The sequence below is a fragment of the Loxodonta africana genome, chromosome 25, assembly GCF_030014295.1.
Source record: "Loxodonta africana isolate mLoxAfr1 chromosome 25, mLoxAfr1.hap2, whole genome shotgun sequence".
NCBI lineage: Eukaryota > Metazoa > Chordata > Mammalia > Proboscidea > Elephantidae > Loxodonta > Loxodonta africana.
In genome coordinates this window covers 33,019,657-33,044,538 of record NC_087366.1, presented here as the reverse complement: position 1 = coordinate 33,044,538, position 24,882 = coordinate 33,019,657, and the positions used below count along the sequence as shown (strand labels likewise).

The 24,882-nt window shown below is 40.2% G+C and overlaps 1 protein-coding gene across 14 annotated transcripts in view; it reads right to left on the bottom strand.

Moving 5' to 3' along the window:
* Window positions 1–24,882, bottom strand: part of DISC1 (DISC1 scaffold protein) — a 419,870-nt gene that overhangs the window by 210,607 nt on the left and 184,381 nt on the right. For 12 of the 14 annotated variants that reach the window (XR_010319406.1, XR_010319407.1, XM_064276664.1 and 9 more), the window contains 2 exons: window positions 22,428–22,530; window positions 10,735–10,923 (listed from right to left, as the gene is read on the bottom strand). Coding sequence is in view for 11 of the 14 variants with exons in the window: in XM_064276664.1 (XP_064132734.1) it covers window positions 10,735–10,923; window positions 22,428–22,530 (292 nt within the window). In the remaining 3 variants the exon portion in view is untranslated. Of the gene's footprint in view, window positions 1–10,734; window positions 10,924–22,427; window positions 22,531–24,882 lie in introns of those variants that run through there. The other 2 variants (XM_064276661.1, XR_010319408.1) reach the window with 2 other exon arrangements.

The following is a 24,882-nucleotide window of genomic DNA, read 5'->3' as shown; positions in this document are numbered from 1 at the left end:
ATAAAATGACGCAATGCTTTCACTATAGCTGTATAATGTTAAGGGCAGAGAGAGGCTGTGAAATTGTGCCCACATTCTGCGTACAAGTGCTTAAGAACTTGTACTCAGCATTGAAGGGGCCAAGCACTGACAGGAACATTATAAATAAAAGCAGGAGCTCTGCTGTGGAACTTGCATGATGGAGATTTTTTTGTTCAGCTTTAAAATGTATCTTATTCTTACAATATTTGCAGAATAAATTTAAAAACTGGAGGAAAAAAAACACTACAGTAACACTAGGAATTTTCTAAGCTTTGACTTCAGGCAATTTTTATATGATCCATGTCATTGTTGGGTGCCATGTGGTCAATTCCGACTCATAGCCACAGCGACCTCATGTGACAGACAGAGCAGAACTGCCCCACAGGCTTTTCTTGGATGTAATCTTTATAGGAGATCGTCAAGTCTTTCTCTCACAGAGCCACTGGATGGGTTGGAACTACCAACCATTGGGTTAACAGCTAAGCACTTAACCATTGTACCACCAGGGTTCCTTATATAGGGGAAAATTATGTCCCTTCAAAAGGCTGACAAATTCTCCAGATCCAGACCACTGGGCAATGTCGGTACTTGGCGAGCTTCTCAAGGGAAACATGGAGTTTGGCATCCAGTCATGACTATTCCTCAGTCTCTTAAAAAAATGGGGTTGGGTGAAGGGCAACCAGACATTTGTCAAATTCCATTTTGTATCACCCAACACAATTGGTATACATGGACCAAAGTCAAATGCTGGAGCAGATACAGGGCTAAAAAGAAGTTCAAGACGCCAAGTCACTTTTTCCAAGGAAGAAGACTAGGCTTCCTTTCACGAAGTACACCCTGTAATCATAACAGAGCCCTCGGTGGCCCAGTGGTTAGAAGCTACCTCGAACTATGGCTGCTAACCTAAAGGTCGGCAGTTCGAATCCATCAGCCGCTCCTTGGAAACCCTATGAGGCAGTTCTACCCTGTCCTATAGGGTTGCTATGAGTTGGAATTGACTTGGCAGCGTCGGGTTTTTTTTTTTAGTAATCATAATATAATTGCATTTGATTCTTTCTTGGGGAAGGGAAATGTAATATTGGGGGATATAGGGTGTATAAAGTAATGCAGCCACTGTAAACACATAGGAAAAGAGGGATGTTCAAAATAGGCTAAAAGAGCCAAAAGTTTAGCATCATGCTGGCAAATGAAAAAAGAAATAAAAGGCTTGGTTGTAATTAAATCTAAGAGTAAAATATGTAATAAGTTTTTAAGGAATTATAAAGGCTTGAGAAAGTATAATGTCAAAAGAAAATTTAAATAAAATTACATTTCATAACTGGTGGTCATGTGAAAATATGAGCGTTTCTGGTTCATAAATGTTTGATGACACCAAGTCAGTAGATCTTTAAGCAACTCTTGATGGTTTTCTCGCTGGCCATAAATATTAAACGGCAGCGCATCAGGGCTGTCCATCCTTACAGCAATCCGACCCTTCCCAATTATATAAAAAGCAGGCAGGGAAGTGGATGAAACAGGATAGCCATCCCCAAGTCCAAGAAACAACAGTACAGAAGCATGGTGGGCCGAGGGCAGCAAAGCCGGGTACAGGAAAGCACTACACACCCTTTCTCCTTTCTAAGGGCTAAAAAAAACTTGAAAAATCACATTCGACACAAACAATACCCATGAATAAGTATTATTTCTCTTCATTGCTAAACACACAGCAGTGTCAAAGAAGGGGAAGTGCAGCACCAAATGGCAGAGACATGAAAGAGGCTGCCATTCATGGCCATGATGGAGAGGAAAACAAGATCGTTCTTACAAAATTAACCATTGTGTGACAACACAAAAGATGCCAGATTTAGCACCAGCAAAAGCCAGTTGTCCAAGATCTCACAAACTTAGATTTGGCTGAAAAAAATCAGTCTGCATTTTTCAAAGGCCTAAATTATAGACTATTGGGAATGTTGTTTTATTTTATTAAAATTCAAAAATTCACTCATAATAAGCTTGCAAAGACTGCCCTCACATCTTGCAAGATGAAATCCTTGTAATCAACAGGATGCCATATAAGTAAATTCTTATAGACAAACAGGCCTTCTAAGTATTTCTCTCACAGAAACCCTGAAGAGTGTGTTGATCCACTTATTAATACCTTTTATTATGGGAAAACATCAACATTTTAGAACAGGAAGGAGAATTACCAACAGTTCTTTGAAAAAATGCTAAAAAGTGGTTTGAAGCTAACAAATATGTATTTAATTAAATTGCCACAGTTTGGCTTATTTCCATTTTTTAAAATTTTTTTAGTATGTAAAATCCCTCTTACCCACCCAAATAAAGGATTTTGACTTTAACGTGAAATATGTGATTATCATTAGGGTGACAACCTATAGAACCTCTTATAGAGTTAAATGATCTGTCTAGTACCACAAAATTGTAGATGGCAGATCTCCATTTCAGGCATAAAATATTGGGAATGTACTTAAAACTTCCAACATGAAAAAGGACCCTCTATTTGCAAGGCCCTCAACATTGTCAAGAGACGGCTTCTACTAGATTTTTGTGTCATAATCATGAATCTATGAGCATAGTATTTAGGTAGGATGGTGAGAATGAGGGATGGGTAGAGGGATTCACATTAGGAATCAAGTACATGAACAATGTAGACCTCACTCTATAAGGCTAGTGTTACCCTGATACCAAAGCTAGACAAAGACATCACAAGAAAAGAGAACTATGGATCTTAAACAATATTTTGTTGTTGTTAGCTGCCACCCATCAGGTCCTGACCCCATTCACAATGGAACAAAACACTACCCAGTGCTACACCATCCTCATGATTGGTTAGGGACCAAACCATTCTGATCCATGAGTTTTCTCTGGCTGATTTTTAGAAGTAGATCGCCCGCCCTTTTTTCCTAGATTGTCTTAGTTTGGAAGCTCTGCTGAAACTTGTTTAGCATCATAAGCAACACACAGGCCTCCACCTGACAGACAGGTGGTAGCTGTGCATGAGGGGCACTGACCCGGAGTCAAACCTGGGTCTCCTGCCTGGGAGGTGAGAATTCTACCACTGAATCACCAGTGCCTCATATAAACAGCACAGTACAATGCCGACCATTTTTGTCAAGTTGATTCTGACTCACAGCAACCCTATAAAACAGAGTAGGACTGCCCCATAGGGCTTCCAAGACTGTAATCTTAAAGGAAGCAGACTGTTACATCTTTTTCCCACAGAGCGGCTAGTGGGTTCAAAACACCAACCTTTCAGTTAGCAGTTCAGTACTTAACCACTGTACCTCCAAGGCTCCTATCCCATACCCAGTGCCGTCGAGTCGATTCCGACTCATAGCGACCCTATAGTACAATGCAAAAGGTAAATCAAATCCTGGCCCCACCCCCTTGTGTGACCTTGGACAGGGCACTGAACTTCTCCAAGCCTCAGCTTCTTCAGCCGTACAACGGCGACTATACCGGGGCCTGCCACATAAGGCTGTTCTGAGGATTAAATGATTAGAGGTATGGCAAGTCTTAGCACAGTGCTTGGCACAGAGTAAAGCCTGAGAAAAGAGAAATAGTGATAAAGAAAAGATCTGTTACTGAAGAGAAAGTGACAATGCACAGGGGACCATTCTTTCTTTTCTAAGACCATATGAAATCCACAATAATCTGTGCACATAGCAAGGGCCCCAACAAATATATACAATAAATAAAGAGCAATGGAAGAAAAAATCTTTAAAGAATTCATTTTTTGAAATATAAGGAGCTATATAAGTGACAGCACCAATAACAGAATTAAGTGGCCTTATAATTTTAATAATAGCTAGAATATTTTCATGTCATATTGATGCTATTAGAACATAAAACACAGTATTGAAGTTGAGGTTGTGGAGAGTGGTACAGCTCCTAGTCAGGAACATTTTTAAATGGGGTGAGGGTGGGGAGCTGAAGACAGGGCAAGGACTAGGGATATGAAATGTCTGCCATGGGTGGTACCATCTCCATGTAACTAATAAGTCTTCACCCAAAATGTGGCCCAATGGGCTCTCCTTCGAGGATCATGGAGTTCCCCTTGCCATCATTCTTAGCTTGCTGTTGGGAGGCGGGATGTGTGCAAGTGTGTCTGTGTGTCTGTGTGTGTGTGCATGTTGACCAATAACATCAACTGCCCAGAGTGTAGACGGAATGTAGAAAGACTAGGATAAGCATTAGTTGCTAAGAAAGATCTACAAAGTAGAAAATCTGCAGATAATTAAGTTTGACAGGCAAGTTCCTGCTCTAAAGAAATTAGCGTTGTCAAGAAATTGCCCACTGCAATTTGGCATGAAATGCAATTAAAATCATCATGACCCTAACTTCACTGGCTCAAGTCCTTACTAACTCACCTTCACAGTATTACACTTTAATATAATGTTTCTTAAAATTTGAAGGATCTTAGAATGGCCACTTTAAAAATCTGTTGAAAACCAGGATCTTTTCCTGTAAACATGCCCATAGCCACATTTTTTTAAATGTGTGTAGTTTTGCGGGATTCACAGTCCATCCATGGCCTCCTGCTTTGAAGTAAATCCTAAATTTTTTTTTCCAAAGGCAGTTCAGGTAACCGCCATATGAAAAGGATTCTTGGGTTTGCCACAAATCTGTCGATGAAGACTTCCCATCTTGCTCCCAAGAAAACTGTCCTTGTGAACTCAGCACCACTTTGCATTCCCTGCAAACTTCATGTTCTTGAAGTTGCTTTTGAAGAAGACAAGTGATACTTCATCGTCTTTACTTTGGCCTCTAGGAAGCTCATCATCACAGCATATTCTCAACCAACATAATTAACACTTCCCTTAACATTTTTTCTGTCTCAATTTTCAAATTGTATTTTTATTTGTTAATTTGTCATTGCTTATATCTTCGTTATATGTATTTTCCCAGTTCTCTCTATCATCCTGCACCCTGAAAAAAAAAAATCACAGAGACCTTATTCTTTTGTTCCAATTTTTCTTCAAAGTTTCTTCTAAATATATCTGGCATATGTGGAAAGAGAATTACTGTCTCTGTGTGCAGAACTTGTATCTCACAGGAACGCTAAACTCAACGCTTTTCCTTAGTAGGTGTGAGGAGATTTCCGGAGAGACGCTGTCTGTGGACCAGAGCTAAGGAATCTGATGTCTGATGGAAGCACACCACACCTCCTTTTATTAGCTACTTCAAGCTCAGTATTATGAGGTAGTCCAAAAACAAGAAGAGGATGGTGTCAATGTAGACATATGGCCTTTCTAATCTAAAACAAAAGGTACGAACTCCAAACCATAATTTGAAAAATGACTCCACTTCAATTGTATTACCCTGAAATTGCCCTTTATCTGCCTTTTATTCACCCCACTCCACACATCAAAAGACAAATAAGTTCAGGCTGGACAAGAGCCAGCCATGATTCCCAGCCTAACTAAATCCTGCCATTTGATATTCCCATTTAGAATCCCTTTACGTATTTTAAGGATCCTCTACACAAAATCTTCGCAGCTCACTGGCCACAGACCTAGCTAGAGATTGGTGCTAGATCGCAGTATCTTTTCTACTTAGGCAGCTGGAGCAAAGTGGAGATATTCATTAACATGCTAATGATGTCCTATTTAAAATTCTAGCCCTGATGATTCTGTGATTACTAAATCACTCCCCTTGACGTCTGCCTCCTTTATATCTGAGTTACAGTGCGAAATCAACAATATTAATAAAGTACAATACAGATTACCAATTTATACACAAGGGACGCAGAAACAGTTATGTAAATCTCAAGGCTGCCTTTTCTTCTGAAAAGCAGATGTTGCAAACTGTAAAAAAAGTTAGTGATTTTTTTAAATCCTACCCTCCCTTAAAAAAAAAAATCAAAATCCACAATAATTAAAGGTTTATAGTTAATTTCCATAAGTATTCAGGGGTTGAAAGATAGATTTAGCTTTCTATTTCACTGAACTTAAGGTTGCTCAGAATTCAAATGTGTTCTCCTAAAGGCTTCAAAACAACTGATAGGAATGAAAAGCACCCACCTTCCTCATGTCTTCATAGGGACTGTGTCATTGTGACAAAATTCAGTGGATTCAGTGAGGATTTCTGTCTCCCTCTGCCCTTGAGTATGTTAGAATACTTCAGTCCCTTTTTCATCATCATATTGTTCTATCTGCTGACATCCCAATCTAAATATCTTAACCAGAAAACTCAAGCATTTTCCATGAAAACTATCACACCACTGCTCTTTTTAAACTGGAAAACCAATAAAGAAGCAAGACATTCAAGATCTGGGTCTGTGATCCAAAATGAAGAAAGACCTACCACTTCATTTTAAAATCTGACCCCAATAAACAAACAAATATTTACTACCTGTTTACTATTTTAAAGGCACCATGCCGGATGCTATACAAATACAAACTAAACAGAAGGCACAATGCCCTTGGCCTCAATGTACTTACAATCCAGTCTGACACACAAGATAAAATTGTTTTTAAATGATCAGCAAAGCAAATCCATTCATGATACGTCATGAGACATACTCTTCACATCAGTAAGAATTCCCTGCCTGAGATGGACTACTAATTGTTCCCTCAGGATTGGCAATCTCCCCTTCTTCTCTTGAAACAGAACACCTGACTTTTAGCTGGGCACAGAACTGCCCAGGATAAGGATATTTCCCAGCCTCCCGTACAACTGTTGTTGTGAGTTGCCATTAAGTCTATTCTGATGCATGGCAATCCCACATGTGCAGAGTAGAGCTGCTCCATAGGGTTTTCAAGGCTGGAATCTTTCAAAAGCAGATCACCAGGCCTATCTTTCAAGGCACCTCTGGGTGAGTTCAAACTGCAAACGTGTAGGTTAGTAGTCCAGTGCTTAACCATCTGTACCACCCAGGGACTCTTCCTTGCCATTAATTAGGTGTCTCATATACAAGGTTAAGGTCACAGGGATATAAGCAGTAGAGGTGTGCGCAGGTTTCTAGAAGTGCCCTGAAAAAGGATAGGTTTGCTCTCTTCCCTCTCTTTTCCTGCTGACTGGCCTGTGGACACACATGTGGGTGGGTCAGCCATCTTGGACCATGCAGTGAATGGCACGTGCTGAGGGGCAAAGAACAAAGTGGATGCAGTCTAGATTCCTGACAATGATGGAATTGCTCTCCCATCCCTGCATCATCTGTCTTTCTAAAAGCCACATTCTGTAATCATGGCTAGAAATCAAAATTCTATTTTTTTAAATAATTTTTATTGTGCTTTAAGAGAAAGTTTACAAATCAAGTCAGTCTGTCACATATAAGCTTATATACACCTTACTACATACTCCCATTTACTCTCCCCCTAATGAGCAAAATTCTATTTTTAAAAATTACATATTATTACCTTAGGGGGCAGTGGGTTTGTGTTAATGGAGGAGGAACAACTCAGAAAAGGAGGGTGAGAATCATTGCACAACTCGAAGAATGTAAACAATGTCACTGAATTATACATGTAGAAACAGCTGACTTGGTCTATGTTCTGCTGTATATATTCTCAACAATAACAACAAAATAAAAAATTTTTTAAAATTATATATTGTTCATTTCTTAAATCATTTTATTTATAAATGTTTTAATCTAAGATTAAAAAGAGTCTGCTCATGGTACTTACATGCATATAGCAATTCCTTCATACTTAATCTATATTTAAACTTGAGCACAGAGCTCCCTCTAAATTTTTAACTCTCAAAACCCAACAAATGGCAGAATATGGACATTGGCCTGGTTTCATTACATTTCAATGGACAAATGCTTCAATTTACTAAGAAATTGTCTTATTTATTTATTTCTCACATACCCACAAATTCAAGGTTATTGGTTTGGTTCACCAAAGTTAAGTTACTTCACATTGCTTAAAAATTAGCTTCAGCCTAAGATACATGCAGATCAAGATATAGGGAGAAGGGTAGCTGATCCAGCAAAATCCACGTACAAAACATAAAGAAAGCCTTCACCGCAGTAATGAGCCATCTGCAATTTAGAATCACCCGTGGTAACAATCTCTCATTCCACTTGTTTATGTTTTATTCATCATTTTGAAAATACTTGGTGAAGTGACAATAATGAGATTCTCAAAATACTATACGGTCTTTTTTTTTAAGAGATATTAATGGCTTTCAATAGCTCAACTGTTCAAATGAAAATATTGCTGGATTGAATTTGCTCAAATTTGTCCATATCTTCTTTATTCTTAGATATAATAGATTCCTCATTTTGTGTCAAAACGATAACAAGAAATTTCATATTTTTCATTAAGCATAAAAAAAGTAAAATAAAATAACAAAAACTCATTTGAAATACACAACGCTCATTCCTATCATGACCTTAAAAACTACACTATGACAACTTAGGTGAGCATGTTATAATTCCTCAGAACTATAGTGTACAGTAAGGCTCAAATGTACAGTCTCCAGTTACCTATTTGGCAAAAATAAGGCTTGACCTGCAAAAGTGGAAAAAAAAAGATACTCGACTCTGAATTGTTGAGCCAATATAGCTATGTTAGTGGCTACGAAGACACAGTAAAGACAGAACACACTATCTTTGATCCACATAACTCCAAGAGGAAATCACTCTCTACACAATTCAGTAAGCCTTTAAAACAAATTTTGTTTGTCTCAAATTAACACAGCTAATTTCTGCTGGCTGATTTTATATTTCCTTATTGTTGTTGAATGTTAACCTTCATTTACTTCAATTTGTAGAATATTTTAAAATAGCCTTATTTCAAATCCCCATTATTTTCTTATTTCTTTTTAAATAAGCATACTTCTTAAAACATAGTCATTTATTCACATGTATTCTACCACTTTCCTAACAAAAAGTATTTATTTAAGATCTACGACATGTTATTTATGACCTTTGCCCTCCTGCAACTTTTAGTCCCTGGGACAGATGGAAACCCAAACACACATATACACACACACACACACACACACACCCTAAGGTCTTTATATATTATCTCACTTAATTCTCACTATTTAATCAGCTAATAGGATCAATATAATTCTCCTCATTTTACTGGTAAAGAAACAGTTTCCAATATATAATTTATTTTAAGTCTGAAACTGCTTCTTACTGTTTTACTCTGCATATTAGAAACGGAATCATCGAAAATTCTTTCCATTTTCTTTTTTAAGAAGTAAGTTTTTCCTGAGTCAACTTGGATTGAACGAGCATCTTCTGGAACTATTCCTCAGGGTGCAGACTTCAAGGTGACTTCAGTTACTTTAACAACAGGAGCAGGAGAAGAACGCAAGAGTGCTTTAACTCCTCCAACAAGCAGATACTTTGGCTAAGGCCACACTGGCACCTTCTATGGAATGTCCTGAGGAAAGAAGCTCTCAGAAAAGCTCACACTCAGAAAAGCCACCTGATGGTCTTTTCCCAAATCTCTCAGAGTTGGCCTGTGTTGGTCTGTGACTGTGCTGGCCAGAAGACTGAGCCGAGGGAGAAAAAGATGATGATTGTCAAACAAACAAACAAAAAATACTCAAGACCTGAAAGAAGGGAGAGATTGCTCTAAGTAATCAGAAGGCCATTAGTAAATTCAGGGGAGAGAAGGGGAAAAAAAAAGAAAAATGAAAGATGTCACAAGTGAACTTACTAACTAGATAGTAGAGAAGGGTCAACTTTGGTGAAGGGAAGGACAACACACAATAAAGGAGAAGTCACCACAACTGGACCAAAGCAAAAGCTAAAAAGTTTCCTGGGGACATCCAAACACCCTAAGGGACAGAGTAGCTGGGGTTGGGGCCTGGGGACCATAGTTTCAGGGGATATCTAGGTCACTTGGCATAACAAAATTTATTAAGAAAATGTTCTACATCCCACTTTGGTGAGTGGCATCTGGGGTCTTAAAAGCTTGCAAGTGGCCATCTAAGATGTATCAATTGGTTCCATCCCTCTTGGGGCAAAGGAGAATGAAGAAAACCAAAGACACAAGGAAAATATTAGCCCAAAGGACTAAAGAACCACATGAAGCAGAGACACCACTAGCCTGAGACCAGAAGAACTAGACGGTACGTGGCTACCACCAATGACTGTCCTGACAGGGAACACAACAGAGAATACCAGACAGAGCAGGAGAAAAATGTAGAACAGAACTCAAATTCAAGTAAAAAAGACCGGACTTAATGGTCTGACAGAGATTGGAGGAATACTTGAAACTATGGTCCCTGGACACACTATTAACCCAGAACTGACACCATTCCTAAAGCCACTCTTCAAACAAAGATTAGATAAGACTATAAAGCAAAAAATAACACACGAGAGGAATGTGCTTCTTAGTTCCATCAGATACATGAGAGCAAATGGGTAGCTTCTGTCCAAATGCAGGATGAGAAGGCAGGAAGGGACACAGGGAACCTGGGGTGTAAAGGGGGAGTGTGACGTCACATTGTGGGAATTGCAACTGATGTCACAAAACAATATGTGTATAAATTTTTGAATGAGAAATTGAGCTGTAAACTTTCAATGAAAGCACACACACACACAAAAGTCACAAATGAATAGCAAAACAAAAGCTTACAAGAAATTCCACATCATTTGCCAAGGTTCCTGCCAAAAAAGTCCTGCAGAAAGGGTCACGTACTCCATGACACCCTTCACAGTGATGTTCACATGAAGCAAAGAGTATACTGACTGACCGTACAGTACAGTAAATATCCATCGGTGAACAGTTGTGAACCACTTACCATAGGCAGTTTCTCCATGCTCCAGTTCTCGTCTCAGTTTGTTATAATCTTCTTCAATACTTTCCAACTTTCTGACGTTCCTGGAACTCAGCACCAACAGCTTGTTCAGGAGTCCCTCCAGCCCTTCTCTCTCTGACGCTAATGACCCGATCTCCTCTGTAAGGTCCTTAGCTGTACAAAAATGGCTTCCTACAGCACATTGTGGGAGAGAAGGATGGAAAACAAGCTTTACAGCATCCACAAAATGGGCAATTTAGCAGCAGCTAATGTACAACTAATAGATTGGGTAAAAGGGGACTAAACTTTACAATTACATGTAACTTCATTAACAATCCTCCATGGCAGAACATGGAAAAAATCTGACCTACCTTCTTAAGCTGGAAAAGCCACTACTCTTTTCATCCCTTTCTTCTTGTTATCTTTGTTTTAGGGGTTATATTGGCCAATTCATGTCCTTGTGAAAAATGATGATGCAAAAATTTCCCAGTAGAGTCTAGGGAAGCCTCAAGGTATCATTCCATTCTAACATCCAGGTATCAAAAGGTGATATGCTATATACCTACTCCACACTTATCAACTACCTCAGTACCCAACCTTTCACATTTACAACAATAATAAAAAATCTACTATCTAACTACTTTGTGCATTAACGATGTATGTCTGGCAGTAACAAATGCTGAGGTACGAGGCTAGAGTAAATCTGGCTGTGATGGTTAAGGTTATATGTCAACTTGAGTGGGCCATGATTCTCAGTGGTTTGGCAGTTATGTAGTAATGCAATTTGACAGTCATGTAATTATGTTACTTGGCAGTTATGGCAGTTATTTATATGAAAAAGAGAAAGATCTAGATACACCAAAGCAATCTTCAGTAAGAAGAACAAGGCTGGAGGACCTACTTGATTTCAGGATTAATGGTAAAGCTACAATAAATCAACACAGTATGGCACTGGCATTTAGATAGAAAAACAGTTCAGTGAAACAGGACAGTCCAGAAGTAGATCCATACTCAAACAGTTAATTGATTTTCAACTAAAGAGTCAAAGCAAGTCAACAAAGGAAAGAAAGTATTTCCAACAAATTGTGCTGGAACAACTGGCTATGAATATGGGGAAAAAATTAACCTTGATCCATATCTCAAACTATACACAAAATTTACATTGAAATTAATTACAGACCTAAATGTAGTAGCTAAAACTATAAAGTTTCTAGAAAAAAATAGGAAAATATCTTTCTGACTTTGGAATAGGCAAAACTTTTTTGATAAGACACAGAAAACAGTAACGATCGTAGATGGAAAATTTTCAAACTGGAGGCACTCATGTCAGACTAAGAATGATAGGGTCAACATGCATTCTCAGGAAACAAAAATTCAGCATGTAAACCATTTAAGGAAGAGTATGTCAAGATACAAATGATTGTTCTCAGGAAGAATGTGTTCATAACTAACTGAACCGGTCAGGATGTAAATTATTTGGGAAGAATGTGTAAACAATTTGCTCCCAGAACAGACTATAATCATGAACAACTGACTACAATCCTACAATCAAGTATAATCGAACTGGCTGGTATCTCACACCTAAGTGCTAACTCACTCCTCCCTAAGCAAGTGGTAGACCTTTGCATTTCAAAGGACTTCAAGCTGAAGTTGGTCTTATTTACAATCACTAATCCCCTACCTATCCTTTGCTCTCCATGTATATAGACCCCTCTCTCTGCCTGAATTGTGGAGCACTTTGTATTTTTACCTAGTGCTGCCCAGATATAGCCATTACTATTCCTCAATAAAACTCCTTTTCTTTCACTCCTGAGAGAGTATAAGAATTTCTTCATTGACGCTTTTTAAAATGGAAAAATGAGGATTCATCAAAATTAAAAAGTTTTGCTCACCAGAAGATGCCACTAAGAAAATGAGAGGACAAGTCACAGACTGGGAAAAAATGTTCTCAATACATACATCTGAAGAAAGACTTGAATCCTGCAACTGGATAATTAAAAGATATGTGACCTCATTCAAAAAAGAAAACATCTTAACAGGTACTTTATAAAGTAAGATATAAATGTCCAAGGAGCATATGAAAAGGTACTCAACATCAGCAGTCATTAGGAAAATGCAGATCAAAACCACAATGAGATTCCACTACAAAACCATTCGAATGCCTCAAATTACCTAGGCTGAAGAGGTCAACGTTGGGAACCGGAACTCTCATACGTGGTGGGAGTTCGAAACATATAACCACTTTGCAACAAGTTCTACCAGTTTCTCCTAAGTTAAACAGACATCTACCTGTGATCTAACAATTTTACTTTTAGGCATTTACCTAAAGAAATAAAAACATGCAATAAAAAAAATTTGTGCACTAATGTTCATAGTGGCTTTACACATGATAGTCCCAAACTGGAAACAACACCAATGTCCATCAACAAGAGAATGCACAGACACACAGTGGGGTATCTCCTTGGCAATAAAACGGAAAAAACTCTCATACACACAGCAACAGGGGTGGATCTCAAAATGGACTGAGTGAAAAAAAATGCACAAATGAATACATACAGCATGATTCCACTTATATTAAGATCTGGAATAGGCAAAACAAATGCATGGTCAAAGATTGCAGAACAGAGGTTGCCTAGGCAAATGGGATGATGACTGGGAAGAGACACAAGAGGTCCTTCTGGGGTGATGAAAATGTTCTATATCTTGGTAGAGCTGTTGAGTAATACAGGTGTCAAAACTTACAGAACTGTACACATAAGATCTGTGCATTTCATGGGATGTAAGTTATACCTCAAAAAAAAAAAAAGGAAAAAATATTAGGGAAAGTTTAAATATGAAAACTAAACTATAAATCAATAAATACATCATATTAATGAGTGCTCTATAAATCATAGCTTTTGTTAATAGAGGATTCCACTATGTTTCTTACAGGTTTATTATAACTATAATCATAATAATAATTACAAACTTTCTCTGCTTTAAATCTCACTGCAACCCTAGGAGATAGGTTATACCCTATATTATCCGTCCTAAGATGCATTTTTTTAAACTCATTTTAACGTCTCTGAAATAGGGATGCGTCTTACAATGGGCCAGGAGAGTCAGAAGGTAGTTACGACTCACTTATATTACTGGCGGCCTGACTGACCATCTGCAACCCCCTGGTGTTTCAACTACAAACCATTTAAGGACCATTTGAATCCTGGTTGTCCACTGAAAATCTTCTGCTGACGTGGACTTGTAAAATCAGGAAAACGATGGAGTGCCACAAAGAACCTCAATGAAACCCTGTACTCTCGGTGACTTTGCAGACCAAGCCCCACAAGTGTGACTGCTTCTTGGCAGGGCTGCCACAGGTACAACCTGGTGCCTTCAAAATGGCCTTCCTTGGGCTGGGCTTAGGGAGCCCTATGAACCAAGAAATGCATGGCCAGGAGTGGGCACACTGAAACCTTTCTGCTAGGACCACATTTTCACGACAGAAAGTTAACAAAAAATGGTGTGTGCACCACTGTGCTCCCAGAGACACCAGGCCAAATATGCCACAGAGTACAGTCTCCTCCGATGAAGAGTTCAAAGAGAAAAGACCCCTAAAAAGAAACTGGAAGAGACTATAAATACAGAGTGCATGCCTTTACAAAAGGTTTGTTGGCAATGAGTTCTTAGAGCCCCCCTGCAAATCATCACAAGCTTGAGAGACCAGGGCCCTTAATAAAACATGAGAGAGATCATCAATTAAAACCCAGCCCCTTCCTTGATCCTGAGGAACATGGCTTGGGAAAATCTATAACGAAAGGCATGAAAGTTTTATATATGCAGAATGAGTGTGAATTCCCAAAGAGACAGTTAATATCAAACCCAAGCCACAATAAAATGCTACGCTGCCCTCAGTTAATATTTTATGAGCATGTTGGCCTCAGATCCAAGCCCATGATGTGAGTCTTGCTGGGTGCAGTTCTACCTGATTGCAGAGACTGGCCGAGAGTGCTGCAACAGAAATTCAGGAAAGCAAGGCTTGATCCCTAAAGAAAGAGCCATCAGTGACATGGTGACCCCAATCTCTATCACTCTAATGGGCCATTTTCCAAATGCCACAGGAGGATTGGCACAGAGATGAGCATGTTGCCCTTTCCACCAATGCTACAAACATGCCTGCCTGCTCTTCAGCAAGCAGAAGGTACTGTGGGATTCACATACACTTTTTAAAGCATTTGTCAAAATATTTTATTCTGCAAATAACACAATTACAAACCTTTAGGTATATACCAAAGTGGGAGCTGGTTTAACCCACTCTACGCTTTCTAATTTTACTTATGCTCTGCATCTGTGTATTCAAATAGCTACCTTCTGCTTCAGAGTCCCTCGGAGTAATTTTGATCAGTTATTTCCTTGCTAAGGTCATTATTTGAAAGTCCCGTTTTCAAGATCACAGTGCTCTCATTATATAAATTGTCTCATTTAATCTCCCCAATAATCCAGGAAGGAGTCTTATAACGATTTTCCTTAATCTCCAGTTGAAGACACCGAGGCCTAGACAGTGACCTTCCTGAGGTCACAAAGTTTGAGTCTAAGATCCCTTGTGGGTCTGCGAAACTTGAACTTGGTTCTTCCAATCTCATGTTAGGTGCTTATTCTACCATGTATAGCTCAATAAGTGACTAGGTGAAACATGGGCACAATTCCTCATAAAAGAAGGAAGTCCCATCCCCATACCTCATCACGCCCTCACCTGGGAGAGGGCACTTCACACAATCCATGATCACACTTGCCTGACCCCGGAGGCACTGCAGTTTGTAACGATCACCCTAAATCATTCACTTTTGCTTACTCAAATTTGAACTATACTTCTTCACTGGCAAAAAATAAAATAAAGCCAACGCCATAACCTTATTCTAAAAGCCGAAAAATAACAAGTCCTGAAACTTTTTTTCTGTGTGACACAATAGGAAAAGACAAAGCAGAGCCATCCACTTAGAGGCCATAGGTTTGGTGCTCTCCCCTAGGGCCCTGAAACAACAGTCTTCCAAGGTACTCTAAGTTCAAGTACACACAATTAGGCAAAACCTTGCACCCATCTGTCAGTGGAGGCTTGCATGTTGCTATGATGCTGAACAGGTTTCAGCAGAGCTTCCAGACTAAGACAGACTAGGAAGAAAGGCTAGGTGACATACGTCTGCAAATCAACCAGTGAAAACCCTATGGATCCCAATGGTTCGAACCACGGCCAATCATGGGGATGGCTCCGGACCAGTCCACACATGAAATGCCAAAAGAAAGTGATCCTCATTTTGCAAATGAAGACACTAAACTAAACTTTGAAGAATCACGGCCTCCTGTCATTGTTTAATTATTTAACTGCTTATTTGTGTGTGAATGTTCCTTGGAAACAGAAGAACAAGGCAGATGGGAAAGAAAGTATGCCACAAACTGAGGGAGACCCCAAAACAGCTAATCTAATGGCCAGGGAGAGGTCGCCCCCTGGCATGGTGAGATCTGTTCACCAAGCTCCCTCATCACCACAGCAGCCCGTTGTCAGGCTGCCCATGGGTCCCTGTGAATTCTAAAGCAATGTGCATAACAGTGACCGTCACAGGAATTAGGCCAAGCAGCCTCTCGGCCTCAGGCTCACCTTCCAGAGCGCAGAGAAGACAAGGAGAGAAGAGCAAAGTGGTGCTGAAAGACATCCTCTCAGGCCAGTGCCATCTGCAAGGCCGCAGGCAGGCTATTAGCAATGGTTTAGGGGCAGGCTTGGCTGCTCCACAGGTATGAAAGTATGAATCAAGAGTGCATTTGCATTCATCCCACGCCCAAGAAGACAAGACATGAACAGAGCAGCGAGGTCTCCTCTGGCTTAGTACAGGAGTTCTAGGCCCCCTGGTACATTAAAAATACCTTGGAATGGCCCCATATCTAGGCCCTGCCCCCCAGAGGTTTTGATTTGTGGATCTGGTGCTGGGCCTGGGTCCTGTATTTTCCAAGTTCCTCAGATGATTCTAACGTGCAGCCAAGGCTGAGAACACGAGCTTGAAGGCTACAGGGTAACCAGAAATGTGGAGCTCCTCTAAAAAGTATAGGGAATGATACCAGGGCTATAAATGGGAAGATCCCTTATGAGTATGGAGAGAAGAAAGACCTATAAAGGTAGGCAGCAGCCACACACCACTGTTTTAGAGGACTCCAGCAGTGTGTGATTACACACAGAGCGCCTCTGACATCTGGACAGCTCAGGCGCCCTGCCTATGACTCACTGTTAAGTTTCTTCACAGTTTTTATAGACTGCTTAACTCTAGCCTTCATCTTGTGCCAAAATAGCAGGGCTGTGTTCATTTATCTTGAAGGTATTCAGGTCCAGTTGATAAAAAAATACAGCGCATAGAGCCTGCCAGCTCGCAGGAAGCCTTCGACTGCTCAGACAACCCACAGGTGTCAGGCACAGAGCCTGTCCACCAGGACACCAGCCTTGCTGCCACCTACAGAGGACGGGACAGATGAGAAGGACTGGGGCCAGGGTAGGCAGAAGAAAACTGACAAAGCTTTAAGCTGAAAGAGACTCGGCCCCAGAAATGAAGCACACTATCAAAGAGATACAGAAATCACAGATTATGTAAACTAGCAATCAACAAGTGAGGTTCTATTTTATTAGAAATATTCTTATTGGCTGTCTTTGGAGTGCCAAGCATAGGGCAAAACACAAGGAAAAAATAAATAGCAAGGTGACTTAAGAGATGATCCAAGCAGGCGAAGATTAGAGCCAGAATCCATGCCCATCTCCAGTGTCACAGAAGCCTGCCATCAGATAGCCCAGCCTCTACCCTCTGGCTGGCTCAGGAGCCAAGAAGTGGTCCTAGGGAAAGGACTGGCCAGAGCACAGCAGGCCCCATTCTAGATACAGACTGGAATGCTAGTCAGGCCACAGACATAGGGCCAGGTAGGAGTTCTACCCATGACTGTATCTCAGCAACAGTACAGAACCAGAATCTAAAACTAGGGTCAATTATACATAGGAAAGACACTTGTTGCTAAATGTCTACGCGACGTGGGTTGCTGCTGGCTGCTGTTGAGTTAGCCCCAACTCATGGCAAGCCTATGCGCGACATAAGAAAGCCTGGTCCTGCACCATCACCATAATCAGTTGCAGATCGGACCGCTGTGGTCCACAGGGTTTTAGGACATTGCCTCTGCCTAAAAAACTTTGCTTCTCAAAATTCTACTGGCTCCTTAGTCACTATGGTGCTTTTTAAAACATAGTCCAAAAATTCTTGGACACTCCTCCCATTGAGAGTTGGCGTCTCTATCCCCTCCCCTTGCATCAGGGCTCCATGACCACTTGACCAATAAAAAATGGCAGAAGTGATGCCATGATGGTTTTAAAAGTATCTCCACCTAATTCATGGAACCCTGATGGCACAACAGTTAAGCACTTGGCTGCTAACCCAAAGTTTGGCTGTTCAAACCCACCAGCAGCGCCATGGGAGAAAGACCTTGCGATCTGCTTCTGTAAAGATTACTGCCAAGAAAACCCTCTGGGGCAATTCTATCCTGTCACATGGGGTCACTATGAGTTGGAATTGACTCGACAGCACCCAGTAACAACGACCACCTAATTCTCTAATACACAACCCTTGAGGTGAAACTATCTTGCCTCCCCTTAAGTCTGGGCTGGACTTACTGCCTTGCTTCAGTGAATACAGGGCAGTGACAGGGTACAACTCTGGAGGCTAAGTACCAGAAAGGCATTGTGGCTTCTGTTTGTTCATTCTCTCTCAGACCACTTGCTATGGGGGAAATCAGCTGCCATGTCAAGTATGGCCCTGTGGGGCGGGGCGGGGGGGCCTGTGGCAAGAAACTGAGGCCTTCTGCTAATAGCCACATTATTGAGCTTGGAAATGTGTCTTCCAGCCCCAGTCGAGCCCTCAGATGATGCAGCCCAGCCTATATCTTTCTGCTTTCTTTTTGGGAGGAGGGAGTTTTTTATTTTTATTGTGGTAAAATATATTTTTTTTAATTTTGCTTTTTAACCATTTTAAGTTTACATTAATTACATTCATCATGTTGCACTACCATCACCACTATTGTTTCCCAGTTTTTCATCACCCCAAACAGAAACTCAGTATCTCTTGAGCAATAATGTCCCATTCCACCCTCCCTTAAGTCCCTGGTAACCACTAATAATCTATTCAAGATATTTCATATAAGCGGGATCATATAATATTTGTCCTTTTGTGTCTCACTTATTTCACTCAGCATAATGTTTGCAAGGTTCATTCATGTGTATAACATGTATCAGACCTTCATTTCTCTTTATGGCTGAATAATATGGCATCATGTGGATATACCATCTTTTTTTATTCATTCATCTGTTGATGGACACTTGGGTTGTTTCCACCTTTTGGCTATTGTGAATAGTGCTGCAATGAACACTGATGTACAAGTGTCTGTTTGTGTCCTTGCTTTCAAGTCTTCCAGCAGTGGAATTGCTGAGTCATAAGGCAATTCTATGTTTAACCTTTTGAGGAACTATCAAATTGTTTTCCACAGCCAGCTGCATCATTTTAAAATAGCCACCAGCAATGCATGAGGGTTCCAGTTTCTCTTCATTCTCACCAATACTTGTGTTTTTTCTAATAGACCCCGGCCTATATCTTCATGATAACCTCGTAGGAGACCCTGAGCCAGAACAAGCCAGCTAAGCTGCTCCTGGATTCCTAACTCTCAGAAACTGTGTGAAATAATAAACGTTCATTGTTTCAAGTTGCTAAGCTTTGGGGTGATTTGTTACACAGCAAAAGATAACTAATAGGGATACATGCCAGTTCGAGTCTGGGTCTTAAGAAATTAGAAACTTCCATTTCCTGTCCCTTGGAACCTAGCAGACATGCTGTAAGGAAGACAACCTAGCTATAGAGAAGTCCCCACATAGAGGAACCAACAGCCAAATCAGCTTGCCAGTCACATGAGTGAGCTATCTGGGAAGTGGGCTCTCCAGCCCCAGTTGAGCCACCCCTGCTGTCCCTGTCACAACTTGCTCAAACTGAAAATCCAGGAGCAAAAGAAATGATTGTGTTGTTTTAAGTTGCTAAGTAGTAAGGTGGTTTCTTACGAAGCAATAGATAATCAGAACAGACTTTGGGGCGCTGCTGTAACAAAACACTAAAATATAAGGCAATGGCTTTGGTTCCAGGTGGCAGGCAGAAGCCTAATGGGACTCTAGGAAGTGTGAGTGGAGTCTAAGGGGCCTCAAGGCGATGTCAGTGAAGGCTCAAAGGGGAGTAAGAAACACTTTATTAGAAACCAATGGAAAGGGGGCCCTTGTAACGTAATGGCAGAAAGTTGGCAACATTATCAGCTGAGGTAATGTAGAAAAGAGCTCCTAACGAACTGGATGGTGTAGCCAAGGAGATTTCCAGGCAATGTACGGAAGTGCCGGTGGGCTTCTTCTCACTGTCTATGGTAAAATGCAGAGGAGAATGCAGTTAAATAATAAACTGTTAAATATAAAGGACTTGCTGGGTTTGAAAATAAAACTGTTCCTTATTCCCAGCCTCTCCAGATGGCGAGTGGTTCTCAAATTAAGAACGAGCTTCAGACCATAGATTAAACCCAGGATGGGTCTATAAGATCTAAAACAGTGATGATGGTAGGATCTTTCAGACGGGCAAAAGGCCCTCTAACAATCTTAAGGGTACACCTTAAGATCCTCTGCATTCCTTGAAGAATCTTAAGGACATTGCCCTCAGCATTCTCACATGGAGCCCAAAATAAAGAAGGGCTTCTCTTGAAGAGGACTGTGATTGTGCTTTTCTCTAATGGGCTGAGAATACGAAAATAGGTCAGTCAGGAGTCTAAGGGCAGTGCCTTTGCCCTCCTCTGGCTCTTCTTGCTTTGGGGTTTATCTCACAAGGAAACGGAAACGGTATTAAGTACAGAAGTTGCAAAAGAATGACAACCACCCTGCCGCCAGTACAGCCAGGGGGCAGAGCCCAGTAACCGAAAGGCTGTTTACCAAAGGTCCTAAAGAGTTACCAGGAAATAGGGAGACCCAGAGATGAGTCCCAATACAGTTCACTCAGGTCATCACTCACGCCGTTGGCCCCCACCAAGTTTCTCAGCCGATCAGAGCTAAAGCAGAAAGCCCAGGCCCCATATACAATACAGCATCTTCAAATGTTTCCCCAGGATTCTGAGAAGGCATGATTCAAACGGGAGTGAGGGCGATCTCTGCTGCCTGAATTATACATCTCCTCCCCTGGGCTTAATAAAGACACATCCACCTGTATTCCTGGAAAAGATGTACTGATGAAGCAAGGCAAAAACTCTAACTCAGAAGCAAGATTGTGTTCAATCTTTCTTTTTTTTCTCTTAGCAAATGGGGCCATAATTCCAAGTAAATGGCATGTGAAGCTGTTAAGAGCCAGGCCCCACATTCACAGTTCTATGTTCTGCTGTTTGTAAATAATCCACGCTACTGCACCAGGGACCAAATTGCTCGTTAGCTGCCAACATTAGTTGTTTAATGATCTGAGGAGCAGAAGCTGCCAATTATTGTATTCCTTTTTTAAATGCCATTTAAAACCCATACATGTAATTATTTTACCTTTTTGTTAAATTTTTATGATTCTTCTGAAGTTGACAAAGATGATGCAACCTATAAAACTCAGAGAATATTTTGCAGCTGTCATTATGTAACTGGGCTAAAAAGCTTTATATCATGAACTATGCAGAGACCTGGACTCTAGGCCCTGATCTGCCCCCACTTAGCTAACTGAATAAACTTAACCAAAGGACACACCCCACAGCCTCAATCTGCCTACCCGTTCATTGGGATGCCAGCACCTTTCCCACGTCCCCAGGACAGCTGTTGCGAAAAATCAAACAACAAATGCAGAGGACTGTTTAAAAGCACTATTCAGATGAAAAGTTAAGACGCTATTTTCAGAGACTCTTGTTCCAACCTACTAATTAACAGAAAAATATGTCCCTTAATAACTTCCAATTTAAAGAGGGAATATGACCTCGTACGAGTGCTCCAAGTTCTATGGCTAGATTGTTAAACTGAGTACATCAACTTGCCTCATGGTATAATGATATTAACAATACCCAATAATCCTCAGCGAGCATCTATAGATCCCAACATACATAATGCCTTTTAAATATACGCTAGAATTTTACAGCACACAAAGTAAATCCAGTCTCTAAACTATTTAACGAAGGGAACTGGAAGCCCCAAATATGGGACCTAACCAAATAAATTATTTTATATTGTGTGTGTGTATGTATGTATTTTTAAGAGTCTTATCCATCCTCTTTGGAAACCCTGGTGGCATAGTGGTTAAGAGTTCCGCTGCTAACCAAAAGTTCTGCAGTTCAAATTAACCAGACACTCCTCAGAAACCCTATGGGGCAGTTCTACTCCTTCCTATAGGGTCCCTATGAATCCGAATCGACTCAATGGCAATGTGTGTGTGTGTGTTTTTTTAATCCATCCTTTTACTGTATGAGAAAACCATGTTGCCCATCTATTCCATGGGTATACAATGAAACTTCCCTGAAAAGTTTTTGAGATGTCTGAATATGACATAAAAAAAAAAAAGACATAAGCCAGCGGTAAAATGTTAATCAAAGACAAAACACCAATGGAGTAATGGCTCTCATTATTTTAGTTCTACTGCTTCAGTGCTTTTCTTGTTTCCAGTTACCTGATATGGCAAGCATTTTGGCTTCAAGCAATGCCGGCAGTTGGGCTTCAATATCACTAACTTTCTTCCTCAGGGTCCTGCAGAGTCTCTCACTCATACACACCTAGAGGGAGAAGGACAGCCATGAATTATCATGTATTCAGGTAAAAATCAAAAGGCAACGGAGCAGCCAGGTCAGGGATTCTGACTTTGTAAGTAGATAAGAGAGATGGCAAAGAGTAACTTGAGGAGCTTCACCCCTCCCTCCTAGGATGGCTATGATCAGAAAAATGGAAAATAACATGTGCTGGTAAGGATGCAGAGAAATTGGAACCTTGGTGCATGGCTGGTGAGGATGTAGAATGGTGCAGCTGCTATGGAAAACAGTTTGGTGGTTCCTCAAAAAGTTAAACATAGAATTACCTTATGGCTCAGCAATTCCATTCCTAGGTATATAACCAAGAGACTCGGAAAGCGGAGACTCAGGCAGATACTTGTACACCAATGTTCATGGCAGCAACACTATTCATAATAGCCAAAAGGTGGAAACAACCCACGTGTCCACCAAGAGATGAGGTGATTAAAAAAGGCAGTATGTCCACACAATGGAATATTATTCAGCCATAAAGACAAATAAAATTCTGATACATGTTATGACATGGATGAACCTTGCAAACATAATGCTGAGTGAAATAAGTCAGACACAAAAGGACAAATATTTTATGATCCCACTTATATGAAATATCTAGAACACACAAATGTGTAGAGACAAAAGATTATCAGCAGTTACAGGTCTGGGGGAAAGAAGAAATGGGGAGTTGTTGCTCAAGGAGTACTGAGTTTCCATTCGGGGTGACAAAAAAATTTGGAAAGGGATTATGATATAGTAGCATAACATGGTGAATGTAATTAACGTCACTGAATTGTCCACTTAAAAATGGTTAAAATGACAAATGTTTTGTTACATATATTTTACCACGATAATTTTTTTTTAATTTAAAATGTAAGCAGTGCAATAAAAAAGAAAGAAGAGAAGAAAATGGAAAAGGAAAAAAAAATAAACGGGAATAAACTAAAGCAAGCATGGACATCTTCCAAGCATAGGTCTTTATATCTTTTCACCACACCAGAACACAACACTGATGTAATGTTGCAAACACAACAGAGAAGAACCAAAATTAAAATCACCTCTTCCACCTTCCCCACCCTCAGGGCCTTTGCACTCTTATTCACTCAGTCTGAACACTCTTGCCCCAGGTAGCTCAGCTCTCTTACTTCCTTCAGGGTTCCTCTAAAATGTGACCTGGGAAGAAAGGCCCAGTAACCTCTCTGGATCCTCCCTCCCCTTTCCCCTTGCCCTACTTTATTTTTTCCATAACCTCCTCTCCAGCTAACACACTGTTTGTATTTATTCATTTGTTTTTATATTATCTCACTCTCCACTAGAACATCTACAAGCTCTATATAAAAAAAAAAAAAAAAATTTTTTTTTTCTATGTAAACAGGGACTTTTTGCTTGGTGCCTGGAGTAAAAAAACCATTGCCCTGGAGTCCAGTGCCTGGAGTAGCAGGCAGCAAATAAACATATGAATGAATTAATGGCCATGGGAATCAGAGAGCTTAAGTTCAATTAACTTCTTTAGTAGAAGCTGTTTAGTGAAACTTTGAGGGTAGATAGATACTTGCTGGCAAGCCACGTTCGAAAGTACAGACGTAAATCTAAGACAGGTTTGCAGGTTTTATCATTTATTTTTTCATGACACCTCAAACAATTCCTATATTTGCTTTCGCTTTTTCAAAAATAGCAAAATTCTTAAATCCCAGTTTCTTTTTCCAAATCCCTTTAGCTGTCTTTTATTTTGAGACTAAAACATCAATTTTTTTCTTTTGCTTAAGGCTAAAACCTCACATTCAATTGTTACCTCAACTCAGATTAATGAGCTTCCCAGAAAAACTCCCGTTCAATAAAAGCATACAGCACAGACGTTAATAAGAATGAGTACATCTATAAAGATATTTTGGGATGATCCACAAAAGATGCTACCTAGAAACATCACTCTTTTTTTGCTAAAAATCTTGAGATTCCATCCAAGAACAAAATTGATCCAGATGGGTTCACAGAGCCCAAAGAAAATATAATATTTAATTTCCCCAGAACAATCTAGATCTTGCTAGACACCATCAACTTTATTGTTCTGCTTATCTCAGACTGAAACTGAGTTTATATTTAGAATCAAAGCAGACCTCAAACACCCTGCCTAAAACACTCCATTATTTCTCAAAGAAAATATAATATTTAATTTCCCCAGAACAATCTAGATCTTGCTAGACACCATCAACTTTACTGTTTTGCTTATCTCTGACTGAAATTGAGTTTATATTTAGAATCAAAGCAGACCTCAAACACCCTGCCTAAAACACTCCATTATTTCTCCCGTGGACCTACTTATACATCTGCTTTTCCATTGTTGTTGTA